At 37.5% G+C, this 24,217-nt stretch overlaps 2 protein-coding genes across 2 annotated transcripts; both read right to left on the bottom strand.

Annotated features, from left to right (window-relative positions):
• Nucleotides 1-1,100: 1,100 nt before the first annotated feature.
• Nucleotides 1,101-4,688, bottom strand: LOC112712376 (uncharacterized). Its single transcript, XM_025765254.3, has 7 exons — nucleotides 3,736-4,688; nucleotides 3,268-3,323; nucleotides 2,825-2,934; nucleotides 2,549-2,708; nucleotides 2,095-2,187; nucleotides 1,812-1,943; nucleotides 1,101-1,388 (listed from the first exon to the last, which is right to left on the bottom strand). The coding sequence occupies exons 1-7, from the start codon at nucleotides 4,511-4,513 to the stop codon at nucleotides 1,341-1,343; spliced, it is 1,377 nt and encodes a 458-aa protein (XP_025621039.1). The 5' UTR covers nucleotides 4,514-4,688; the 3' UTR covers nucleotides 1,101-1,340.
• Nucleotides 4,689-15,121: 10,433 nt separating this feature from the next.
• Nucleotides 15,122-19,114, bottom strand: LOC112712375 (uncharacterized). The gene is made up of 4 exons (XM_025765252.3): nucleotides 18,147-19,114; nucleotides 16,585-16,810; nucleotides 16,047-16,224; nucleotides 15,122-15,884 (listed from the first exon to the last, which is right to left on the bottom strand). The coding sequence occupies exons 1-4, from the start codon at nucleotides 18,919-18,921 to the stop codon at nucleotides 15,318-15,320; spliced, it is 1,746 nt and encodes a 581-aa protein (XP_025621037.1). The 5' UTR covers nucleotides 18,922-19,114; the 3' UTR covers nucleotides 15,122-15,317.
• Nucleotides 19,115-24,217: the final 5,103 nt, after the last annotated feature.

Raw genomic sequence — 24,217 nt, 5'->3', positions numbered from 1 at the left:
TTTGCTTTCAATTCACACAAAGAGAGGAAGAAAAGAAAAGAAAATGAAAAACAGAGACACACGATGTTCGTGTGGTGAGTCACAGGGCGCAGCGTGACGGACCAATCAGGTTTGAGCGTTATGGCGAAAATGAGTGGAGTCAAAGCGGGATTTGTAAGTTTGGTGAGTCACTCTCACCGGTTAAGTTGGGTGGAATCATCACTTCCCTGTTCCCTCTCCATATTCTATTAGTCTATTGTATTATTAGTTTATTATTAAACACACCAAAATTTATAAATAGAAAAAATAAAATAAAAAATGTACCTATATTTTTCGGGTTGGATGTTTCTTTCGCTTCAATTTGCAGTGTTCTCTTGCGCTGCGTGTTTTCTTGTCTGCGTGTACCAGATTATCATAAATTGTTGGTCATTATTAAATCCATAATTACTATTTAATACACACTAATAGTTGGCAGTGATCATTATGCAAATGTGCTTCTCTAAAATTTTTGTATCTAAGAACTTCGTGGCTTTATAGTACTTCTGAAATTTGTAGCTCATTTTAATTCGTGAATCTTTCTATAATCAACCTATTCTTTTTTTTTTTTGGTGACTAACCTATTCTTATTTTGATTATTACTGAAAGTTATCTATTTAATATTTAAAATTTGAATATATACTTAAATACTTAAACAAATAGGTCCTCAAAAATGTGTTTTACTTTTATAACATTTAGAGGTCTGAATGTAATAAAATTTTCTTAAAAACAAAAATATACAACATAAAATTTCTTAAGTTCCTATATGAGTATATCCTCTTAAAATTTTATTACAATTTTTTAACTACAAGATAAACTGTAGAGTAGTTAGTTAAAGAACCTCAGATTGTTTGCTATCATTGGAGAAAATATTGCTGGTTCTTAGATCTATCTAGTTTAGTAATTTGAATTCTTAGATCCATTAATTTGAGGAATGTACCATTTTCCCCCTGTCAACAGTAAATAATTAAATATGCAATTCTTGAAATAAAAAGGAAAAAAGAAAAGCGAAAGCAGTTGATGTCAAAGGGTCATCCCCTCGATGAAGATTGGTGCACCACACCACACCAGTTCAATTTTATATATAGACAAGTGAAAAACGATGATAAGCTCTTTATTTTTCAATAGTATTAAACGACGTTTATATTGATACATCACTATACTTAACTATCCAAAGCTTCAAATAAATATCACTGAATAAGCAGACGCTAGCTAAACAATTCACCTATGTATGTGTACCACTAAAAAGAATGGATGCAGTCTGCAGGCACTTATTTGTTTATTTATTCATGTTGAACAGGTCTGCAGGTACATTAGTATATCTATCACGCCATGTTGTCAACTTGATCGCTCTGCAAATTTTGAGAATGCATCTACACAGCGGAGAAAAATTGATTAGATGAGAACACTGTAAAATCAACAATAAAGGACGAAATATACCTTGCTCTATATTATGTACATGACTGGCATACCAAATCAAAAGGCAAATACTAACACAAGACAACAAAAATGCAGACCCATAGAATCAGTTGAGTAACATTATTTTTGCTTTTAGAACTACGCATTATACCCACTGGCTTATTAACTATAAGCAGAACATAAATTTTACATTTATAATACAGATTAAAAAGGGCTAAGCATGAAAAGAACAAAATCATTGGGATTGAAAACTTTCTCATCATTAACACCCAATTCAGGAAAACTACTTCAGAACGTTGACTTATAGTTGCATAAGCAATAACTTGATTCAACTTTTAAATTTCACTAAGAATTAGTATACTACAATGGAATCGCACCAAACCAAGGGCTTCTCTTGCAATCCTGTGGTTGTTGTCACCGGAAACTTTGCCAAAGAGAAACATGAGGTGTTTTCTTTGCTCCAGCTTCAAGTGTTTTGTTAGGCCTCGACCAACCATCTCCATTTCGGGCTGCAGTAAATATCCATGATAAGTGCTAGAAAGCAGCTAGTAAATTACATGGTATAGCAGACGGGTTTACAAAAATATTGATCCTTCTCTCTCACAGCGGCCCTGAGTGGACATAAAGAGAAAAGTAGAAACTTTCATTGATGATACATACTGATGATTCCTCGGGAGGAAATATCTGCAGAAGATGGCATATTTTTGACAGTTCTGCCATAGATTCAACATGCTTGCCTTGCATTTCCAGAGCCTATAAACCAAGAGTGCCAAAATAAGCATCAATTGAACAGAGATTTAATTATTGCAGTAAGCTATCCAGAAAACTGAAACCAAATGTTAAGCTCTCATTCTTAAGTCCCATAATCAAATTTACATAATTGTCAGACTTAAACCAGCAACTGAATCTTTCATTCCTGTAATCATCAAATGGATCCAATGGCCATATTTAATGCTATGGTGTCATAGATCTTTGCAGGAAGGAATTTCGGAATTTGTGCCTTATTACAAGTAACATAAAAAACTGCCTTCACCAATACAAAATCATGATCTCATGTAATAAATTTTAAAAACGAAACTATTACTAGATTATAAGAGTCGGGGAGAACAAATACCCAAGCTTGTAGAAGACAAGAGCGTGTACGTGCAGCAACAGCAGCAGAGACAATTGTTGCAGCACGAACATTTTCAAGGCCTATATTTTCAGCAAATCCAGCAAGGAATTGCCGAGCATCCTCACCATTAATATCAATTGAAGTAGAGTAAGTTGGTTCCCTGAATGATACCAAAGTAACCAGTAACTACATGAGACTTACAACATGGGTAGACAGTAGACTGTATCACTAAAAGTTGCTAACTAGCACAAGAATGTTGGCCTAAGAAAAACCAACCTGCTGCAAACATTTAAAACATAATTAACAGATGCTCGATACAAGGAATCCCGAATATTTGTTGTTTCAAAAGATACTTGCACGCCAGAAGTTCTGCATAGTTGACGCAACTGTTCATTTGTACAGGCAGTACACAATCAAATATCATGAGAAGAGAAAAACCAATTACTTTCCTTATAAAACATGCACACACCGATAACATAAATAGAAACCATTACTATGTTATTCTCCTTGTTCAAAGCTTAACAGTTAGACAGATGCTCAGATTCAACATGTTACAAAACCGCAAAACCAAATTTAGTTAAGTAACTTAATTCAATATCACATAATGTTATCATACACCATTTGACAATGAAGTAAATCACAATTAGGGAATAAAAGCACAAACAAAAAGAAAAAAAAAAAGAAAAAAAACAAAAACAAAAACAAAAATAAAAACTGACTTGTATTATATCATCCTCCATGATGTCGTTTCCCGCCATTCTACTGTCAGTAATTGCTGGAAATCAAGTGGATGAGTTGCAACTTGAATTAAAGGATCGCAAAACACTATGGAAACTATGAAATATATAATTTTTACCTACAAAAAGAGTGCACAAATGGAACCATAACTTAACGAGACACTGTAAACAGTAAACACCGACAACAACCATAATAGTTAATAAACCACATCAATGATATGAAAACCATGCATTTCAACTAACAAGAAACACAAGCTACTTATGAAATGGCCAACACTCTCTTTCCCCCAATGATATGAGCTACTCTTTTTCATCAACAACATAACCTACTAAGAGAGAAAATTCTCAGCTACTAACAAATCTTACTTCATTTTATCTCTAACTCAAATGACTATCTCATCTAAAAGATGTATAAACAAAGAAAACAAAATAAGAAAAGAGAAATCAAACCTCGAACCACTCTGTAAGCCTGCCTCTTGAATTCGTCCTGCTCGTCGAGGTTGAAAACAGCACCGTTGATGACAGCTGGCCACCATTTTGGCAGTTTCCTTTCTAACCGAATCTTGTTCTTCTTAGCGCCTCGCTTCAAAGTACCACCGTTCGCCGGCGACAACGGATTCGCCGGCCCCTTGGAAACGGCACTCTCCCCCCAACCAACGACGACCTCTTTTCCGCCAAGGCTTCGGTCCCTCCGCACCATAGGCCTATAGGCAGAGGCGTTACGGCGCCAAGACAAAAACCTAGAAACCGAGTTGACCAGAAACCTGAGGATAGAGAAGGCGACGAAGCTGAAAAGCGCGGAGGTGCCGAGGAAATGCAACGTGGAAGGGCGACAGGAGACGACGAGCCTGCGGTCATGGTCGAGTGTGACGAGGGTTTGCAAATCGGTGTAGGCGTCAGCGGCGGAGGAAACGAACTTGCGGAGTGTGGAAGGGAAAAGAGAGCGGAAAGTGGAGGAGGCTTGGGAGGTTAGTTTGTTGATGTCGATAACGGTTTCGAGCTTAGGTTCGGAAGAGGTGAAGGAGGTAGAGGTGGTGATGGTGGTGGTGGTGAAGGTGGGGGCGGAAGGGGAGGAGAGTTTGTTGCGGCGCCTACGGGTGCGGGTGCGAGGGCGAGTGCGAGTTTGGCGGCGGAAAGAGGCGGAGATGAAGAGGCATCGTGAGGAAAGGGGGAGTGAGAATTGGGAATAGGAAGAAGGAAGCGCGCAAGTGTTGACGGAGGACAACATCAGAGTCAGAGGAGTGAGCCACTCACTTACTCTGTCAGTCACACACAGCCACTTAAGACAAAAAGATTGCACACATGACCCACCCTAGCGGCAACTTTTAGTCCTTTACCCTCTTTCTCCTAAACCGATTCTTCTCATTTTTTCCTTTTTTATTCATAGAATGAGCTAATTAGCTAATGATATTACTATTAGTCCTCCGTTAATATTCTAAAATAAGTTATCATTATTTTGCTGTATTAAATTTTGGAGGTGCTACACATACAAGTAAAAAATGTCTATAAGTGTTACAAGTTGGCCCAACCCAAGATGAAGACACGCGTACTCACTCCCTTTGAATGGAATGTCAGTGCCACGCACATAACTTAACGGTTACGCTTCGCAAAAGGCGCTCGTTATGGCGCACTCTTCCACTTCTCCTTCGAACAAAACACAAACCTTCAAATTTCGAGCAACATTCCAAACCGAAAAGATAGAACTCGTCGCAGAGATTAGCAGAAACCATCAACAAAAGATAGAACTCTCGATCAACAATTTCAAGAGAAAACGAAGAAATATTACTCAAGGTACGTTACTATTTTACTCATCTTGTAGATTTTTCACATTTCGAAATCGAAGAACTAGGTTTTACTGTTCTTCTACGTTCTTCTAGGTTTTACTGTTATTCTTGTTCTATCTCTCATTTTACTGTTTTTAATATTCTTCTTGTTCTACGTTTAATGTTCTTCTTGGTTCTAGGTTTTACTGTTCTTCTTAGTTATACTACGTTTTACTGATCTTCTTGTTCTAGTTCTTCTCGTAATTGATTTTTAGGAGCATATTGCTAATTTGTTGGGTGTATATGGCATAATTTGTTGGATGTAAATTTCTGAACTGATATAGTGTAATATAATCAACTGTTGCAACTATTCTGATATTGCTTGTCCTTGTAATATTGGTTGTTCTTGGGTGTATATTGCATAATTTAGTGGGTGTATATGGAGTAACTTGTTAGGTGTATATGGCATAAATTGTTGGGTGTATCTGATTCATATCTATGGGTGTATCTGACTGATATATATGGGTATATCTGAATCATATCTATGGGTGTATCTTACTGTTATCAATGGGTGTATTTGACTCATATATATGGGTGTATCTTACTGATATCTTTGGGTGTATTTTTCATTTCAGAGAAAATGGCAGCGAGAAACTAACCTAGAAAAAATGTAAGAACAAATATATCTCTTACATGAAATCAGTTTTATATAATAGAATTATATCTGACTATAATTTTATTTTTGTTTACAGCAAACAAAAGACTTTAAGTGTGCAACACATCTCTTAAGTGATAAATTCAGAAACATGAGTGAGGAAAAGAAAACAATTGTGAGGGATTTGGGATTCGGTGGCTTGATGCACATCCCACCACTAAGGGTGCATCACCAAGTATTAAGGGAGCTGGCTAACAACTTCAAACTAGGGGAGAACAGATTGAAAACGGGATACGGTTCTTTTAAAATAACACCAAGAAAAATAGGTGATGCGCTTGGCATCAATGCAACAGGTAACTCGCTAAAAACTATAGGTGTATATTAACTGATGCTTGGGTGTATTTAAGTTAATGCTTGGGTGTATTTGAACCGAATTTGATACTTTGTTATTTTCCTTTTTGTAGGAGATCTATTTCCTCAGAAAGTCGATTATAAGAAACTTTCTGAGGATGACAAAGTAATTTTTAGAAGATTCCAGGATAAGACCCTCAAAGTCTTACAGATGAGATGATGGATATTGGCGTTGGTAATGAAGAGGAACGCCTAATGTTCAAGAGGATTTTCATCCTCTATATACAAATGGCGTTCCTTTTACCAACAACAATAAACAAAATCTCGCCTGTGCACCTGGCCCCAATTTTTGAGATGGACAGCATAACGGAGCGAAACTGGGGGGCATGTTTTAACCTTTATGGTCAAGGGCATAACTGACTACAAGGAGAAAAAGAAGAAGGCAATTGATGGCTGCCTCTTTGCCCTGATGATAATTTACTTTCATCTTTCTAAAAACAAGGGCAAGAAGAGGGCTGAAAGACCGCCAAAACCCTAGATTGCCAACTGGAGTAAGGAGCAGTTGGTCAAAAGAATAAGCGCAGAAACAGAGGAAATTTTGGTAAGTGAACGTAATATGTTGGGTGTATTTTATTTACCTAAATGCTGCTAACTAAAATATCTAATGTTTCAGGGGATTGTAAAGATGGCGGAAACAAGAGAGAAAATGAAAAAAATAGAGAAAAAAAGAAAAAAAACAAGAAATAAAAAAACAAAAAAAAGGAAGGCGAGTTCAAGATCGTCTTCGGAGACAGAAACAACTGACAGTGATAGTTCTACCTCTGAGTCTGAGACTCAAGAAGACTCAGAGGATTCACCAAGAAAACAACCCAGCAAAAAAGGAAAAAAGTAAGTACCATAATTGGGTGTAATTTTTTCGTCGACTTGGGTGTATTTTGTGGAACCATTTGGGTGTATTTTGTTTATCAAGTTGTGTGTATGTTGTTTATTATGTTGGGTGTATATTTTTGATCCAGTTGGTTGTATCTTGTGCATTCATTTCGGTGTATTTTATATCTTTAGTATGTTCTAAATAATGATTGTTTGCCTTCCAGAATGGACTCCAAAAAAAGAAAGAAGAGTCAAGAGGATTCAAATTCTGATTCAAAATCTGAATCAAGTGATGAGTAATGTTCTGAAATTATTACTCCTTTCTTTTGGCCTTATTATAAAGATTTCGTGTATTAACTGAAGTGTCTCTTATTAACTTATAGAAGCGAAGAATCATCACCGGTGGAGAAGCAAAAGAAAAAGAAAAAGACACAAAGAACACCAAAAAAGTAAGCACTTCTTTGTATAATATTCTGTAATAAAATTAATTTCTTATTTCTGATTCATACTTGTTTTTTCAAACCAGAACACAATTCAAAAAGAAAAAGGTTGTTGTTGAGCATTCATCTCCTAAAGAAGATCAATACTATGATGGGTACAGTACCTCGTAAGCTATATTACCGTCTATCATCATAATTACATCTTCTTTTATGAAATAGGAAGTGAAGATCTAGATGAATTGTTAAGGGGAATCGATGAAAAATCTGCAGCAGAGGGGTATGTCTTGTTAGGGTGTATATTTCAGATTTTAGTGTGTTTTCTTTGCTAATAATTATTTCTTGTTTCGCAGGCAGAACGAAGCTGACCTGCGATCGACAGAAGGTCGCTATGTCTCCTCTGAAACATAAGAAGCTTTATTTAATAAAATCTTGTTATCATGATTTGGGTGTATTTTTTTGATCAAGTTGGGTGTATGTTGTTTATTAAGTTGGGTGTATTTCGTTTGTTGTGTTGGGTGTATATTGTCCATTCTGTTGGTTGTAGCTTGTGCATTCATTTGGGTCTATTTTATACATGTATCATATTTTGTCTGAATAACATGAAATCTGTTTAGAATACCGGATGTGAACTTGGGAAGTGATGATCCTTCCTCTCAAGGATGCACAGAACAAAGTAGTGTAAACAAGCTGGCAGAGAGCATGTAATTTCTCTTTCAAATAACCGTTACTTTTGTTCTTCTATTACCTTCTACTTCTAATTCTGTATATATTTTTTTTAGAAAAAAAAGCCCTTTATTATTTTATTCGAGAAAAAAAGGAGGAAAAAAGCAAAAACTGCAAGTATGTAAGTTCTCAAAAAACAAAGCCTGTCTTCTTTTTGAACTGTTCGGGTGTATTTGTTGACTTTCTTTGGGTGTATTTTAGCTTGAGTCCGGTTCAACAGTCAGCCAGTGAGCCGGCTGATTCGAATATGATGGTTGTGAGGGAACAGACACCGTCGGAAGCACTTGCAATGTGAGTTTTTCAAGAATCAGCCGAACTGTAACCCAATATTTCTTCTTGTTTAGAGTTTCGATTCAAGTTTTTGTGCCAGTGTCCCAAACAACCACTGTGCCGGAATTTGAAGAAACACCTGAGACAGATTTTGAACCAACCCCTCTGCTACAAAATGAAGGAACTACAAAAACGTAAGAAATAGTATTATTTGTTTAGAGTTTGGGTGTATATTGGGTTACAGTTCGGGTGTATATATGCTAACAGTTTGGGTGTATATTGTTCCTGAATAAGTTTTTTTACGCCATGATTAATTTGTGTGTAACTGTGCAGCACTTCTGAACCCCCCCAACAACTTCAAGAAAGCACACCCATGCTTCCCCCAACTCCAACTAAAATGTAAGTTAATCAGACTGAAATCAATCTTTGCTTATCATCCGTATATTCTTATTCTTGTAATACGTTATACATGATGACGCAGTTATCCAGCTGCAGAAGACGCTGCTGCCCTATCGATGATGGCACGGACAACACCGTATGCTCCTAGAACAGATCAGATGCCATCATTCAGCCTTGGCCTCACTGATTCAAGCCAAGAAGAAGCATCAACGCAGGAGGGAGCGTCAACGCATGAGGCAGAAAGGGCAAAATCTCCAGAAGCTGCAAATTTGCTAGAACAATTAGATAATTTGGTACAAAAATAGCAAGAAATGCAGCGAAAGAAGAAAGTAAAAGTCCACAAATTCAAAGGGAGACTGGGGGAGAAAGTTCTGGGAGGTTTGAAGCTCCTGCGGGAATAAAGCTGAATACGGATGATATGAAACAGAAGTGCTACATCTGGGGGAACGCGAGTGAAGACATATGCAGATGGCAGAACTAACGAGTATGAAAACATGTGCACTCTGATGGCCCAAGATAAATACATTTTGACAAAAATGCACATTGCATCAATCTAGGCAGCAACTTTTATAGAAGCTGAGGTAATATTAGAATAACATTAATGTTTTTACACCAAAGTTTACTACAATGTTTATCAATATAAATTGATTTCGGCATATATTTCTAGATTGTATCTGCCATGTGCCTCATCCTCAACCAGACAAATGATAAAAGGTTTCAAGAACAAGTATACTGTCTCCCCCCCGATATTGTGGTAAGTGTTACTTCTACGAATTTTGGGTGTATTTTCTGTATTCATTTGGGTGTATTTTTTAAGTTCAGTTGGGTGTAGGTTGTGTAGTCATTTGGGTGTATTTATAGTATTCACTTGGGTGTATTTTCAGTATTTCATTTGTTGTTTCACAATTATTGCAGAACATGGCCATTTCGAAGCACCCAAACGGGGAATTCATATCACCTAAAACCAATAAAGAATTCAGGGTGGAAGACTACACAAGTTTTATTCCATTCATAGATGCAAAAAAATTAACTTCGCATCTATATGTAAGTTTTCATTTGAAAAATTTGTTAGTACCGTTCTTTACTTATATGCCAAATAAAATAACACACTGTTGAAATATGGCAATCCTTCAGATTTTTGCATCTGTTTGCCACGCGGACCATTGGTGGTTATGGGTGATTGATACAAGAAAGCAGAGATTTCATATACTTGACCCGCTACACAAGAAAGCTCCAAGCGATCAGAGAAAGCAGCTTAATAAATTCACTGTAAGTTGGCTCTGTGTTCTCCTTTGGGTGTATTTTGTGGTATCATTTGGGTGTATTTTGTTAATCAAGTTGGGTGTATGTTGTTTATTCAGTTGGTTGTATCTTGTGCATTCATTTGGGTGTATTTTATATCTTTAGTATGTTCTAAATAATCATTGTTTGCATTCATTTGGGTGTATTTCATTCGGGTGTATTACTGATTTGTTTTGGTATTTAAGGGATATGTAATTTCAAGAATGAGAGCATATGTTGGCGGGGAACCTCTGAAGAAAGGCGAGAAGGAGAAGGAAATTAAAGCATCATACGTTAAGATATCAAGCCAAAAATCAACGTATAAATTTGTGACTCTGAACATTAAACTTTCGTAAATGAGATTTGTAATTTATTTTCTTCATTTTCAGATATGACTGCGCTATCTACGTTATGAAGTGGCTTGAGTTAATTGAGCCGGAAAACATTAAAAAGGGGAAGTATGAATGAGATAATTGGAAACAGGTAACTGTCTTTAGAACTATATAACTCTGTATTACTTTACTGAATTAATATTGCTATTTAAACAAAATATACTTTTTAATTGTAGGACGAGGTGGACCACTATAGAGTGGAGTATGCCTCGCGCATACTATTCAATGAAATGAGTAAAGAGAGAGATGAAGCAATTAGAGCGAGTAATGCAATAAGACTGTCGAAACCATCCTCCGTATTATTGAGTCAGTTTTGTCAAATAAATTCTACTGACATAGAAAATGTGTAATCCAACTGCTAGCTAGTTTGTAAATTGAACAAATGCTGTAAAAAATTGCCATTTATAAACAACTTCTATTCAGTGAAATTTGTTTCCATAGTTAAACTATATGTGCTGTATTCAAAAGCTGTATTACAGGTGGTTAAATATGAAGGAAAACATCAAGGCATATCTAAACACAGATTATAAATTTTACACCCAACGGGAGTTTAATATGCACCCAAGATTGCTTAAAATATACACTCATACTGTCTGTGCTGTTAAACTGTCTGTGCTGTATTCAAAATGTATGAATTACAGGTACTAAAATATGAAGAAAAATATAAAATCAAATATACACCCATAACCTGCGATTTTTTACACCCAAATAAAGTTGAATATACACCCTGAAATCTATCCCACCATGATGCTTTGAGACTAAAACCCTGAACCCTAAACACTTAAAATGTAAAATGTGAATTCACAGAAATACACCCAAGAGAAACAGTGCTTTTATACCCATATTCTGTAAAACTATACACCCAAAGAGTTATCCCCTACTGCTGGTACTGTAAACTGATAATTCATTACATGTCCTTGATATTGGCTGGAATTTGAATGCAACACTGATGCAGCATCAAACAGGTTTATCTGAATATAACACTCACATATTAGCTAAACTATTAACGAGAAAAATAAACTCAATCACCACAAATTTAAAGAACATTACTGTTACCTCGCTTAAAACTTTCGTTTTCTTCTTCTTTGTGGCATTTGCAATCTGTTTGTCCAACTTTGAACCTAGCCTATTTTTTGGACGTCCTCTTGTTCGGATCCTTGGCGGACTTTGAAGCTTGTTAACGGATTCCAAGTTGGCGTCTTCATGGGATAAAGAAGATGTCCCCTTCCTTTTGGCTTTTAATGATTCCATCTCAGCCATGACGTTATCGTACGCACGGTGCAGAATTGCAGTCAGCTCCTCCGATTCGGATGCAAATTCGTAAATATTTTGCGAACGAAAAACCAATTGGTCAAACCTCTTGCTTCTTGGCTCCATCAGTGGCTCATCGTGGCTGCTCTTGATGTGTGTGTATCGCCTCTTTACCTTCTTGCTCCATCGTTCTAGTATATATCTAGGTGACACCTGGCTTACTTGTTCAAAGCTTAACACGCTTAGTGCGTGACGACACAGTATCCCTCTCGACTCGAATAATAAGCATTGGCATTTTACCTCGGCTGCAACTGAGTCGTAAGTAACCATAAAATTGTTGAATATTGAGCTGGAAACTTGTTCTCCGACTTTGTATACTGAATAGCCTAGAGCGGAATTCGTTAATCTGGTGATGCAATTCGCCTTTCCTCTGAATTGCGCTTGGACTTCCCTAAACTTTTGATGAGTGTACACATCTTGAAATTGAGCTTCAATGAAGGATTTGGTTGCACACGGTATGACCGTATGAAAATCTGCAGCATCTGATTCTCTCTCTGCTTGCTCCCTGCTTCTGAGGCAATTATCGTATTGTTTGATGAACTGAATAAGCGAGCTGTTCCGGGTGATAAACTTGTTAAAAAATGAATGCATGCTCTCGCTCCTTTGTGTGCTTCTCATCCCTGCCCAGAAGTGGTGATCCAGATAGATAGGAACCCATATATGACGGTCTTCATATATATCTGCAGAATACACCCAAACACAGACTATAAATACACCCGAAAAAACATGCAATTTACACCTCTGCTGCAGATTTTAAACAAACATTACCTGAAAGCCACTTGTTGTCCACAAGACCAAAATTCAGCAGAAAATCATTCCAATTCCTATCGAATGAGTCTTTGCTATGAGAGTTAAAAACAACTTGGCTCATTTCTTGTTCAATATCTGCATGTCCATTGTACCCATTTAATTTGCTTGGAATCTTCTTCATGATGTGCCAAATACACCAACGGTGAATTGTTGTTGGCATACAGTCCTCTAAAGCCCTTTTCACTGATGCGCATTGATCGGTGAGAAACCCTTTCGGAGCGTTTCCTCCCATGCAACGAAGCCAACATTGAAATAACCATTTGAATGATTCAATTTCTTCGTTTTTCATCAAAGAGCATCCGAGAAGTGTTGACTGACCGTGGTGATTCACCCCGACAAAAGAACCACAGACCAAATTATACCTGAAAACAAATTACCATAGTGCAGAATACAAAATCATTAGGTACACCCCAACACATGCTTTGTATACACCCAAAAAACAGCCAATATACACCTCTGCTACGGATTCATAAAAATACATTAATTTAGCATCATAAACAGGGGCAGTTTGTTACCTGTTTGTATTGTAGGTGGTGTCAAATGAAATGACGTCTCCGAAATACTCAAAGGCAGCTCTACTTCTTGCATCGGCCCAAAAAGCCAACTTAATCGATTGATCCTCCTCGAGTTCAAGCTCAAAAAAGAAATTCTGATTCTTCTCTTTCATTCTTAACAAATATTTCCCGAATTCATTTGCATCTTCTTGTTCGGAAACATTCCGCACTTCCTTGGTAATGTAATTCCTCACGTCCTTTTCGATAAAATTTAACTCGCGGTGACCCCCGGCAGCCGCAACAAATGATTGGTAGGTTTTGCTTGGTCTGATACTGGCCTCCTCGTTATTCTCTATTGTACGACGAATGGACATGCTTAGTTCCCTGTGCTGTTTGAGTATCTCTGCCTTACTTGGACAGCAGGGGTGTGAATGATCCAGCACAACTTTTGAAATGATCCAAGCACCGACATCCTTCAATGTGTGTATATAAATTCTTGCAGGACAGTTTAAACCGGCTGTCGGATTCGTCTTCTCGGTCGGAGATATTTTAGATTTCCATTTTTCCTCTCTGCTACATGTAATCAATTGATTCTTAATCTCGTTTCCCTTCCTATTTGTGCTCCGAACTCTTGTAGAAAAACCTGCAACATTGGCGTAGTTCCTGTAAAATTTTTCAGCATCTTCAAGGGTGGTAAAGGTCATTCCAACCTTCGCAATAAACTGGTCATCAACAACAGAGAGAGGCTGCAGAATACACCATGTCAAAAACTATAAATACACCCAACTATTGCAAATATAATACACCCGAACGGCACCAACTCAACTAAAATGAAAATAAAAGCCATAAGTTGTAAACATACATGTTGCAGAATACACCATGACAAAAAACATCAAACACACCCAATCATGTCTGATATAATACACCCGAACGACAACAACAGCTAAAAATAACAGAAAAAGCCATAAATGTAAATACACTCATACTACCAAAACAAATACACCCAAAAAAGTTCTGATCTACACCCGAGCGTCTGCTATAAATTCCAGATAATCAATCAAAACTAATACATTACATTCAATCCACAGATTTATGTTGACACGTTAGTCTCACAGTCAATGTTCACGAATTATTCAGCTACACAATGCTATACAAATTACTACAACAAAATTCAGAGTAAACGTATGTAAATCAAACCTCAGGAACTTCGTTAGATTCAAATTCATAATCCACTTCGCCCTGATTCAGCTGAGAATCTGACGTTGAATCAACCATTATCTTCAAAACGAATCCAAACTTTGATTTCAGTAAACAAAAATCGATAGAAAACGAAGCTGGAGTTAAAAGAGAGAAGAACGAGAAGAAGAAGAAGAACGAGGAGAAGAACGAAGAACGAAACAAATCTAGAAATAAGAAGAGAAGAACGAGAAGAAGAAGAACCAGAAGAAGAAGAACGAGAAGAAGAACAAAGAAAGGAAACAAATCTTTTAAATTTGGTAGTTATATATAGCGCGTGTATATGACGTAACCATTGGAGCGCGTTTTAGGTTTTAGGGTTTTAAGTAACTTGTAAAGCATACAAGTGGTTAGCGCTTGTATGCAGAACTTTTCTGTAAATTTTGATGATATCTATTTTGTTACCTTGATGGAATGGAATTTCGACAATCATGAGCTGTTTAATCATAATATCATATGCTTTTATTTGGTCATCTACCTATTTTGGGGGACAACTATAAGACTTTCCCTTTCACTTAGGATTTGGGAAGCACCACGTCATAGACCAAAAAAGATCTACTCTTCCAGAAATAACATTTTAAGGATTTGTTGCTAGAGCTTTGCATTCTCTACATGATTAATTGATTGTTCCATTTGGAAAAGTTTTGAAGTGGCAATCGGTATATTCGTTTCCCCTTTTGCTTTGTCAGTTTGTCTAAGAAGAAAAAAACTGTTTTCTCTTAATGGTATAGTTGAAACAGGACGCAGAGGTGAGACATTTGTCCTTTAGCAGGTACACTGGCCTCCAAAGCAAGTATTAAAGTAAGAAGCTCAAGAAAAACTGTAGGTATGTAGCCATCACTTTCTTTAGTCAACTAGCACCTCTCAATAAAAGAGAATTTCCTTTCAGTAATAATAACAAACGCGTCAAGTATTATTCAAGCTTAAGTACATCATTACAATTTTCAACAGTTCTCGTGCATGCATTTTACATCCAAATTAGGCCATAAAGGGCAGAGCAAAAGATGTCAAAAACCAATAAGTTAACAAGCAAGAATTCAACCTTCGGATTGTCCAAAATACTTCCCCGAAATTGTAGCCAGGATGTTCAACATTACAACCTCCTCATCCAATTCAGCCTTTCCAGCACGTATGCTAGCACACTTCCGCAGCAGACTCCTGAGACCGGCGGAAGTATCAGCATGTAGTGGAGTATCAACTGAGGCACAGAGAGCAAAAAGCCATATGCAATCATTTCTTGAGATAGTGCTTGCAGACTCTAGCAAGCTAATCCGTTTGAGCAACATTGAAACCCTAGCTACAGGGTCCATTCGTAAGACTGAAGAAAGCATAGGAGGACTGAGAGAGCTACTCCTAGTTCCATCAACAGAAGTTTTTGATCCAGGATTTTCCAGAGGCATTGTGGCATCCTTATCCTCAGAGGTCAGTTCAAGGGGTGGATCAATTGTCTTACTATCACTTAAATTACTCTGAAGTGGGACATCCTTGTCCTTGTTCATTACACTAGCAGATTCTCCAGAATTGTTCTCAAGTAGCTGGGATGTCTGAACGGTTTGCATATTACTGGAATTCATGGCATTCGAACATTCATGAGCTGAGATACTCTGGAATAAGTCATTGGGGAAAAAAAAGCACAAGCTCAGACCAATGCTTTGTTAGCAAGGACATTGACTATCATCTTAAATTGAAAATAAATAAATAACAGAATCTGTTGTGTGTGTCCATTTACATTGAAGAACTTTAGAGACAGAGAGGGAAGAACATACCGCCCTCAGAGCAGAAAAATCAGCAAGAAATACATCCTCCCACTGTTTGGATGGCAACAGATGCTCAGGACACTTGGCAATATCAGGGATCTTGGGCATGTAAGCACTTTGTTCCTTGTTGAGTTTACTTCTATCTAGTTTGGCTACCTTCACTTTTGGTATTTGATCTGCCTCCCACCTAAGCAAGAAATAAAAATTAAGAAACTTACTATTCTGTCAAGTGTCTTGCAGGTAAGCAGTAAGCTATAATGCCACATTAAAATTTCTCATGCTTAGCAGAAAATCTTAAGCATATATTGTCATATATATGCTATAGTCTCCTAAGTTTCCTAACCTATTGCCCTAATAATCTACTAGTCTCCATTCTCCAATTTCATCCTTTGAAGAAACTTGCCCCATGATTATTCCACAGAGCTCACTGATGTACATAAATTTTGGAACTATAGCAGAACAGAAATAAATTATCACGAAGAAATAAAATTTCATAGCATAAGCCCATCACAGGATTAGAATCAACTGCTGACAAATAAAATAATACCTGACACGCCTAAGATATTCCCACCCATCTTCTGGTGGACCAGAATCAAAATCAGGTTCCCCGTCGACAAAAAAGGCAGGCCTCTGTATGCTAGCATAATCATCGTCAGTATCATCCTCCTCACTGTGTTCTTCTAGATTTGAGCACCCATCTTCACTGATAACACTATGACTGCAAGAAGAGTCAACAGCACTCCCATTTTCAGCATCAGTGTTCTCACAAGAACCTGAAAGCAATTTCAAAAATTTCAGCACCAAAACAATCAATCTGCTAATACTTACAGAGGGTTAGAATAAATATATAATTTAGCCTTTGTTAACACGGCAACAATCAGGAAGCACATGTCCTTCCAACCAAACACAATGTAGACAAGAAACAGAACTATGGAAAATCAACAATATATCTTTCAATAGAAATGTCAAGTATGAATGTAACAACAGAGCATCCCCATTAGTTTATGAGGAGAAGTAGTTTTACAAATTTACAAACAAGCCTACTGCACAAAACTTTTCATGTACAATGACTTTATACAAGTAGCAATCAACTGTAGTCAGTGCCTAAGTATACAAAATCAGATCATAGTCAACTAATGTTGCGGGTTAGATCTTTCCAGGTTCCTTTTCGCTCATTCTTCAATGGACAAAGACATTCATATATCTCCACCTTCCATTAGCAGCACCCAAACCTGTCCAACACAGAAATTGAAAACATCAAATTGACACAAAATGTGCTGACAACCGGTAGAGTGTAGACACTTTGATAAACCAAAAAAAATAGAGGAATAAAACTCAGTTTCATCAAATAGAATTATTCTCTCAGAGAGGAAAACAGTTTATACACCCCCCAAAACGCACCCAAAACACACAAAAGGTGCTAATCGACCAGAATAAAAGATTGGATGATGACAGTAACCTCCATGAGAATGGAATAAATTATTTTTGTGAAAAGAGAAACATCTGTTAACACAATCAACAACAGTCAGGCTTTGCCCACTAGATTGAATTATTTATGTAACTCAAGATATAATATTTTCAAACTAATACATGTTTAAGTTTATACAAGGGTAGTAGAACGGCAAGATGATCCTTTTTTTTTCTTTTCTACTTTTCAGAAAGAAAAGTGCAGATGGAGAAGTAACATTTTGTACGATCGATGAACAGATTACTTCGTAATGAAGGTTATAATCAAAACTCAATGCCCCAAAACAACAGCAAAATTTTGACAGAGTAGTGCTTGAGCAACAATATTCAAGATTCCGGGGCAAAAGGGAGGCAACACGGGATTAAAATTTGAATGTCAATATCAAAAGATTTTTGTGTCCTCTCCGCTGCAATGTTCAGTTTCATAGAAAAGCCCGTCAGTGCGATATTCCGGAGTTCACAAGGAACAAGGTTAGTTGGTGATCGCGCAAAAGATAATTTAGCAGAACGGTTTTACAGCTGCTACATGTGTTAGCAGTTAGCACAAGATTGCATAAAGACAAGTCAAAGAAAATAATGCATGAAAAATGGCATAAACAGATAAGATAGGTAAATAGGCAGAATGGAAAAGAAGAAACTCACTGAGAATCGGTGGAGTTGGTTTCTTGTTTGGAAAGTATGGCACAGAAGCCACAGCAAACAAGGTATCATATTCATTGGCGACGTGAGGTTGAAGGCCTCTGTATATCTCGTTCCAGAAGAAGCGCTGTTTGTCCTCATTCACAAACCTCAGGGCCTCCATCTCCTTCCTTGAGTACCTTCTCTTCTTCCCAGTTCCATTTGGGATTGCAGCCCCCGTGGCATTCTTCTTCCCATTCATGTTGTTGTGCTGCTTCAATGCTACAGCATTCTTCTTGGCCTTTCTTCTTGAATTCGATTTCTTGTTTCCGTCCTTCTTAACTGCTACATCCGCATTCGCTTTCGCTTTCGCTTTCGTTCCTTTTCCTTTTGCCGTTCCTGAAGAAGCTGAGGAAGCAGAAGGAAGGGCAAAGGTTTCGAACACTGCGGTTTCATCGATTACCTGAATCCCTAACCCTAACCCTATGGATGTGGCGACGGGAACTGCAAAAGAAGAAGAAGACGAAGAGAGAGGTAAGTCTTGGAGGTTGTTGGAGTTCATGGAATCTCTAAGCTTGGTTTTGGGGAGCAAAGCGGATTCCAGCTCCTCCAAGAGGCGTTGCTTCTTCGCTTCCAATTCGGATCCAGGTAGAGCAAGAGCCTGCTCCGAATCGAGAACGGAGCGTTCTTCTTCTTCTTGTTGCTGTGAAAGAGGCATGTCCTTTTCCTCTTTCTTTTCAGTTCCGTTCTTGCGTGTGGCTGCTGGGTTGAAACCGTCACAATCTGAAGCGTCGGCCATGAAAACTGAACCCAAGTGCAGAGAGAGAGAGAGGTGTTAGTGTTGGTGACTGTGATTGAGTGTGTTATGAGTTAGCTAGCTGAGTTGAGGTTCAAATTCTGAACTTGACTTAGTGCTCTTCAATCATCATTTTATATAGCAGGATTAGGGCGGGGTTATTTATTATTTACTAATTTATAATATATTCGATTAATTATATATATTTTTCTTTTTTTCATTTCTTTTGGTCTTGTTTTTTCATTTCACTTTCGTATATTACATTTCAATAGGTCAGGCCCGGCGATGGGAAGTAAAAGCCCACTGTTATAAAAAAAAACTCAAAACTATTTTTGTACCCTTCGGCGCTTGTGGAAAGAAATGAAGAGAGAAAGGAAATGAATCCTTTTAATTTCTTTTTTATTTCAGAAAATAAAATATAATTTTTTTATTATTAATTTTATCGGTTTCAATAGGTAGATGATAAAAAATTTGAATAACGTGAACAATGAATTAAAAATTTGGCGCAATAAAGTTTAAAAAAAATACTCCACCCAAATCACCCAACTAAAAAATCTAATTCGATAATTCAAAAATTTTAATCATTTATTATACTCTAATTTAACAAAGCACCAACTTTTTTTCTAAATTTTCTTCCATGGCTGCTTGGTTTGCCACACACCGTCATCGGTGTCGTTCATCCTTAGTGAATAAAAATAATCATCCGCATACCTAGTGAATTGAACATCTAACATATTTTAATTATATATAATTAAACCCAACACAATCAAATAACCATCTATATCTGAATTAAAATAGCAATCCGCTTATCCGCATGCTCACTAAAATAATCATCCTGAACTGACTAAAATTGAATAAAAGAATTTGAACTCAGGAGACAACGAACGAAAGGACGGAACTCATCAAAGCAATCAGAGACAAAAAAGTGGAATGAGAATGGTAGAGAGTGGATGGCTGAACTTGAGGGCGTGTTGCTGGCTGGCGAGCTGGAGGTTGCTGGCTGGCGAGCTGGAGGTTGCTGCTGAGGAAGACAAGCATGTTGCTGTCGGCGGAAGAGGGCTGGCAGTCAACGGTGGTAATGGAGTGAAGGCACTGGTTGAAAGGGAGAGAGGTGAGCTTGGCGATGATGTTCTGGGCGCCCTGGATCTTCTGGCCTGCGACGGTGAGCATGGAGCCGTCCTGGTGGAGGTTCACCGGTCCGGCGCGGTTGTTATCAAACGTAGTGTAGTAGTGTTCAACTAACCGTTGGGGAGAAGTTGGCGTGGCAGTGAAGGGCAACGGCGGTGGTGTTCTGCGTCTCCCGGGCTATGTAACGGCGGTGGTGTTCTACGTCTCTCCGCCTGTGTCCGGCAAATCGGTAACGTTGTTCGTGGATGTGACTACGTGAGAGGGAAGAGCGGTGATTATGGTGGAATTATGAGTAACCATCTGTAGTTTGGATGTGTTTAGATGCTAATTCTAATTTTTCAAATTTTGAAATCTGTTATTAATTATTTAATTAATTCAAAATTTGAATATTAATTTTAATATACCTTCTGTTTTTTTAAACTGTTGTTCACATTGTTTAGAGTTAAATCTCAGAGTGGTCCTTGAACTTGCACTCGAGCTTCAAAGTCGTCCCTAAACTTGCATTGGCCCCAATATTGTACCCGAATTTAACAAAGGTGACTCACGGTCGTCCCTAAAACATTTTCCGAAGAATATCCCCAAACGATGTGACGACGTGTATGGAGAGGCGCCACGTTGGAATGGTAACAGCTATCTGACATAGCTGTTATCATTTTTAACTCAATTTAGTCCCTGAATTATTTTATAACCCTAATCCCCAAGTTATTATTAGAAACCAATCTGTTTCTTCTTCTCTGCTCTCCTTCATCTTCTCTGCCATTGTTGAGTTGCCATTGTTGAGCGTGATTTGAGTGGATCATGATGGGTGGAGGCAGCAACCATGTTAGTAGCTCCAGTAACCGACGATCCGAGAGAAGCAGTGGGAGGAAAACCGTCAGAAGTAATAAGGAACGCCTTCCAGATAGGTGCGGGTGTGGTAGCCGACCCGTCCTCAAATGGTCAGAAACGGAGGCGAATCCAGGGAGACTGGTGCGGAATTTATAACCCACAAACTAACCGGCAAGTGCACCGAGTCATACCAAGTAATACCTCTGGTGAGTGAGGGTCGATCCCACGAGGATTGATGGACTAAGCAACAATGGTTAAGTCATTTACTTAGTTAGACTAACAGAAATGGTGTTTGAGAACTCAAAAGTATGAAACAGTAAATTCAGTAAATCAGAAAGCAAGCAGTAAATGGGTTGTAAAATATATGGAGAAAACAGTTAAGCCTTCGGAGTTATCTATTTTTCTGATTGACTTTTCTTACTAACTATTTTAATCATGCAATATTTAATTCATGGCAAACTATATGTGACTAAACCCTAATTCCTCATACCTTTTTAGTCTCCTCTAACTCTCATCAACCACCAATTCCTTGGTCACTTAATTCCAATTAGAGGGTGAAGTTCAATTCTAGTTATATGCCACAGAAATCCTAATTACCCAAATATAAGAGGATTATATATCACATATCCCGTTAAGTCCAGATAATTAGAAATTTAGGAGAATGTGTTTTTAAGCTGTTGTTCAAGTAAAGAGCTTTTCTAAGTTATACAAGAACTCAATTAGAACAAGGGTCATACTTCCGTTCCACCCAAATTCATAAGATAAAGAATGAAAACAATTCTTGAAATATAAATCAGTACATGAATTAAAATAAAAAAAAATAATAGTATCAATCCATACAATAGACAGAGCTCCTAACCTTAACAGTGGAGGTTTAGTTGCTCATGGTTCAGAGAGAAAATTAGGATTTTGTAAAATTGTAAAGTACGGAATGAGGTAGGAGAAAAGAGAGAGAGAGGCCCGAAGGGCTGATTCTTTTCCCTTTTATATCTAATCCTAATTAATGTAAAATATATTTCCTAAAACTAAAATAATATGTTTTCCTATTTTAAAATAGAATACAAATTTAATCAAAATTACTTAATTATTCGTACAAGCTCTTGGGCGTATATGGGGACCACTGACGTTATTGAAGTCCACGCTGAACTTGACTTTTTCCAAGTTCAGCGTGGAGAAGGTAGTGTGGTCTTGTGCGCGTCCTTTTGAGTCCACGCTGAACTTAGCTTTTTCCAAGTTCAGCGTGGGATGTGGCATGTGATTCTCTGGGAGTTTTCAAGTCCACGCTGAACTTGACAAGAGCCAAGTTTAACATGGAGGGGGGAGAGTTTGCTGGAGAAGAAGTGTGCACTATTATACATCGTTGAAAAGCCCTGAAAGTTAGCTTTCCAATGCCGTTAGAATCACGTTAATTGAACCTCTATAGTTTAAGTTATTCTTGGTTGAGTGCAAGAAGGTCGGGGTTGATAACATCATTCGCTTTCTTCCTTTTCTGCTACAAAACTCCATTAAATCCATTCGAATGCTACTTGAAATAAATAGAATTGTACACAACTCAAAGTAGCATCCATAGTGGCTAAAAGTTATTTAAATTTTGATTAAACTCAACAATTTGAATGAAAATTCACTAGGAAAAGATAGAGAAGATGCTCACGCATCAAAGACTATTTTATGGTTGTCCTAACTACAATGTAAGTGATTTTTGTTAATATATACAGCTAGCATCATTGCTCATTCAATTTGTAACATTTCTTCTCCATGGGCATGAAATGTGGTTGCAGAGTGTTGGCAAGAGGCGGTGTGGTCTCTTTATGTGGGCTAACAAAATTTTGGATGAAGAAGAAGTAAATGACAGATATAATCGAGGCTTTGAACTAGAGGAATGGAGGATGAAATTAACTTGGAAGATTGGAAGCTTGGAGTCTGAAATTAAGGCTCTAAAACTAGCATTTTGTTTGTTGTTAGTTATTGTTCTGGTAGTAATTGTGATTGTTGTTTGTGTAGCATGGAAGTAGTGAAGGCCATTGTAAGACAAAAGTTGTGATTGTTGTACCCTGTGAACAAATGAAAAGAAGTGATAACACCATATTCTATTTTATCGTTGTTGTTGCTAATTATAATTTAGAAATTAAGGAATATAAAGCTAAGGAAAATAACAAGTTTTTAAGCATTTCATGATAATATGCAGCTTATACTAATTGTTTCTAAATTTGTCTGTGTCAAAATAGACACCATCAAAAGACAACACAGAGTATTTAACTTATAATCCAAAACATATACACCTGACACATGGATCTAAGAAAGCATAAAGTTCAATGTCTAAAACCAAAATGTCTCAACAGAAAATAGCAAATGGTCATTTCTTGAATTTTTTTGGTGGTTTGAACCCCAGGATTGGTACAAAATGCATGACGTTACGCAACTTTGAAGCTGTAGCCGCAGATGCACCAACCATTGGATCGATACGAGCAGTTGTTGGGAGGGGAGTGTTTGAAATTGGAACATTGGGTGGTAGAGAAGCATTTGAAATATTTGGTGGAGGAGCACCGGTTGCTGGTGGTGGGATTGAGGCTGGTTCAAATGGTGGAGGTTGTCTTCTTTTTTGTGGGAGCTTTGGTGATCTTGCCTGGACTTGCAGGTCAGGTGTTGCAAAAATTCACAGGTGCATATTCTCTTTTCCAAGTCCACTGCCATGTTGATTGGCCATCCATGGATCTCGAATTGTTCATAGTTTGCATCTCCGGACTACATTGGCACCCAATTCTTTGATTCATTCCTGATCTTTTCCAAGCGGCTGCGTTGAACAGGGGCAGTAAGCCAACATGGTTCCTGAATTTTATTTTATTCCGGGCTATCGGGACCCAAAATAGTCCCTCACCTTACATAAGTGACATCAAAATAGTCCCTACACATACATAAGTGACATCAAATTAGTCACTGCACATGTATAAGTCACAGCAAGTTCATCCCCACGATTTATTAAGTTATACTCCTATCTCATTCTATCAATACAGGCAACAACAATGTGTGAACAAACCAATAGATATAGAAACAGAATCATGAAAGCAAAACATGGATACAAAAAATACATCAACCTAAGGAGTTCAACCCTTACTAAAATATAATAACCAGTAAATAGCAAAGACATCGTTACCTTTTGCATGTCCGAAATGAAACACCACCCATCCGGAATAACCAAAAAATGCGTTGTCATCCTCAACTTGAGCAAATTCATCCTCTGAGTTAGGGGGTGTCTTCATTTTTTCAGAATGCCAAGAATCTGTCAAAAACGAACAATAAAACCACAACAAGAAGATACGAAGAAAACCCTAAAAAATTTTTTCAG

This window comes from Arachis hypogaea, chromosome 9 (assembly GCF_003086295.3).
Source record: "Arachis hypogaea cultivar Tifrunner chromosome 9, arahy.Tifrunner.gnm2.J5K5, whole genome shotgun sequence".
Lineage (NCBI taxonomy): Eukaryota > Viridiplantae > Streptophyta > Magnoliopsida > Fabales > Fabaceae > Arachis > Arachis hypogaea.
Note: the sequence above shows the minus strand (reverse complement) of the source record. Positions and strands in the feature narration are given on the sequence as shown.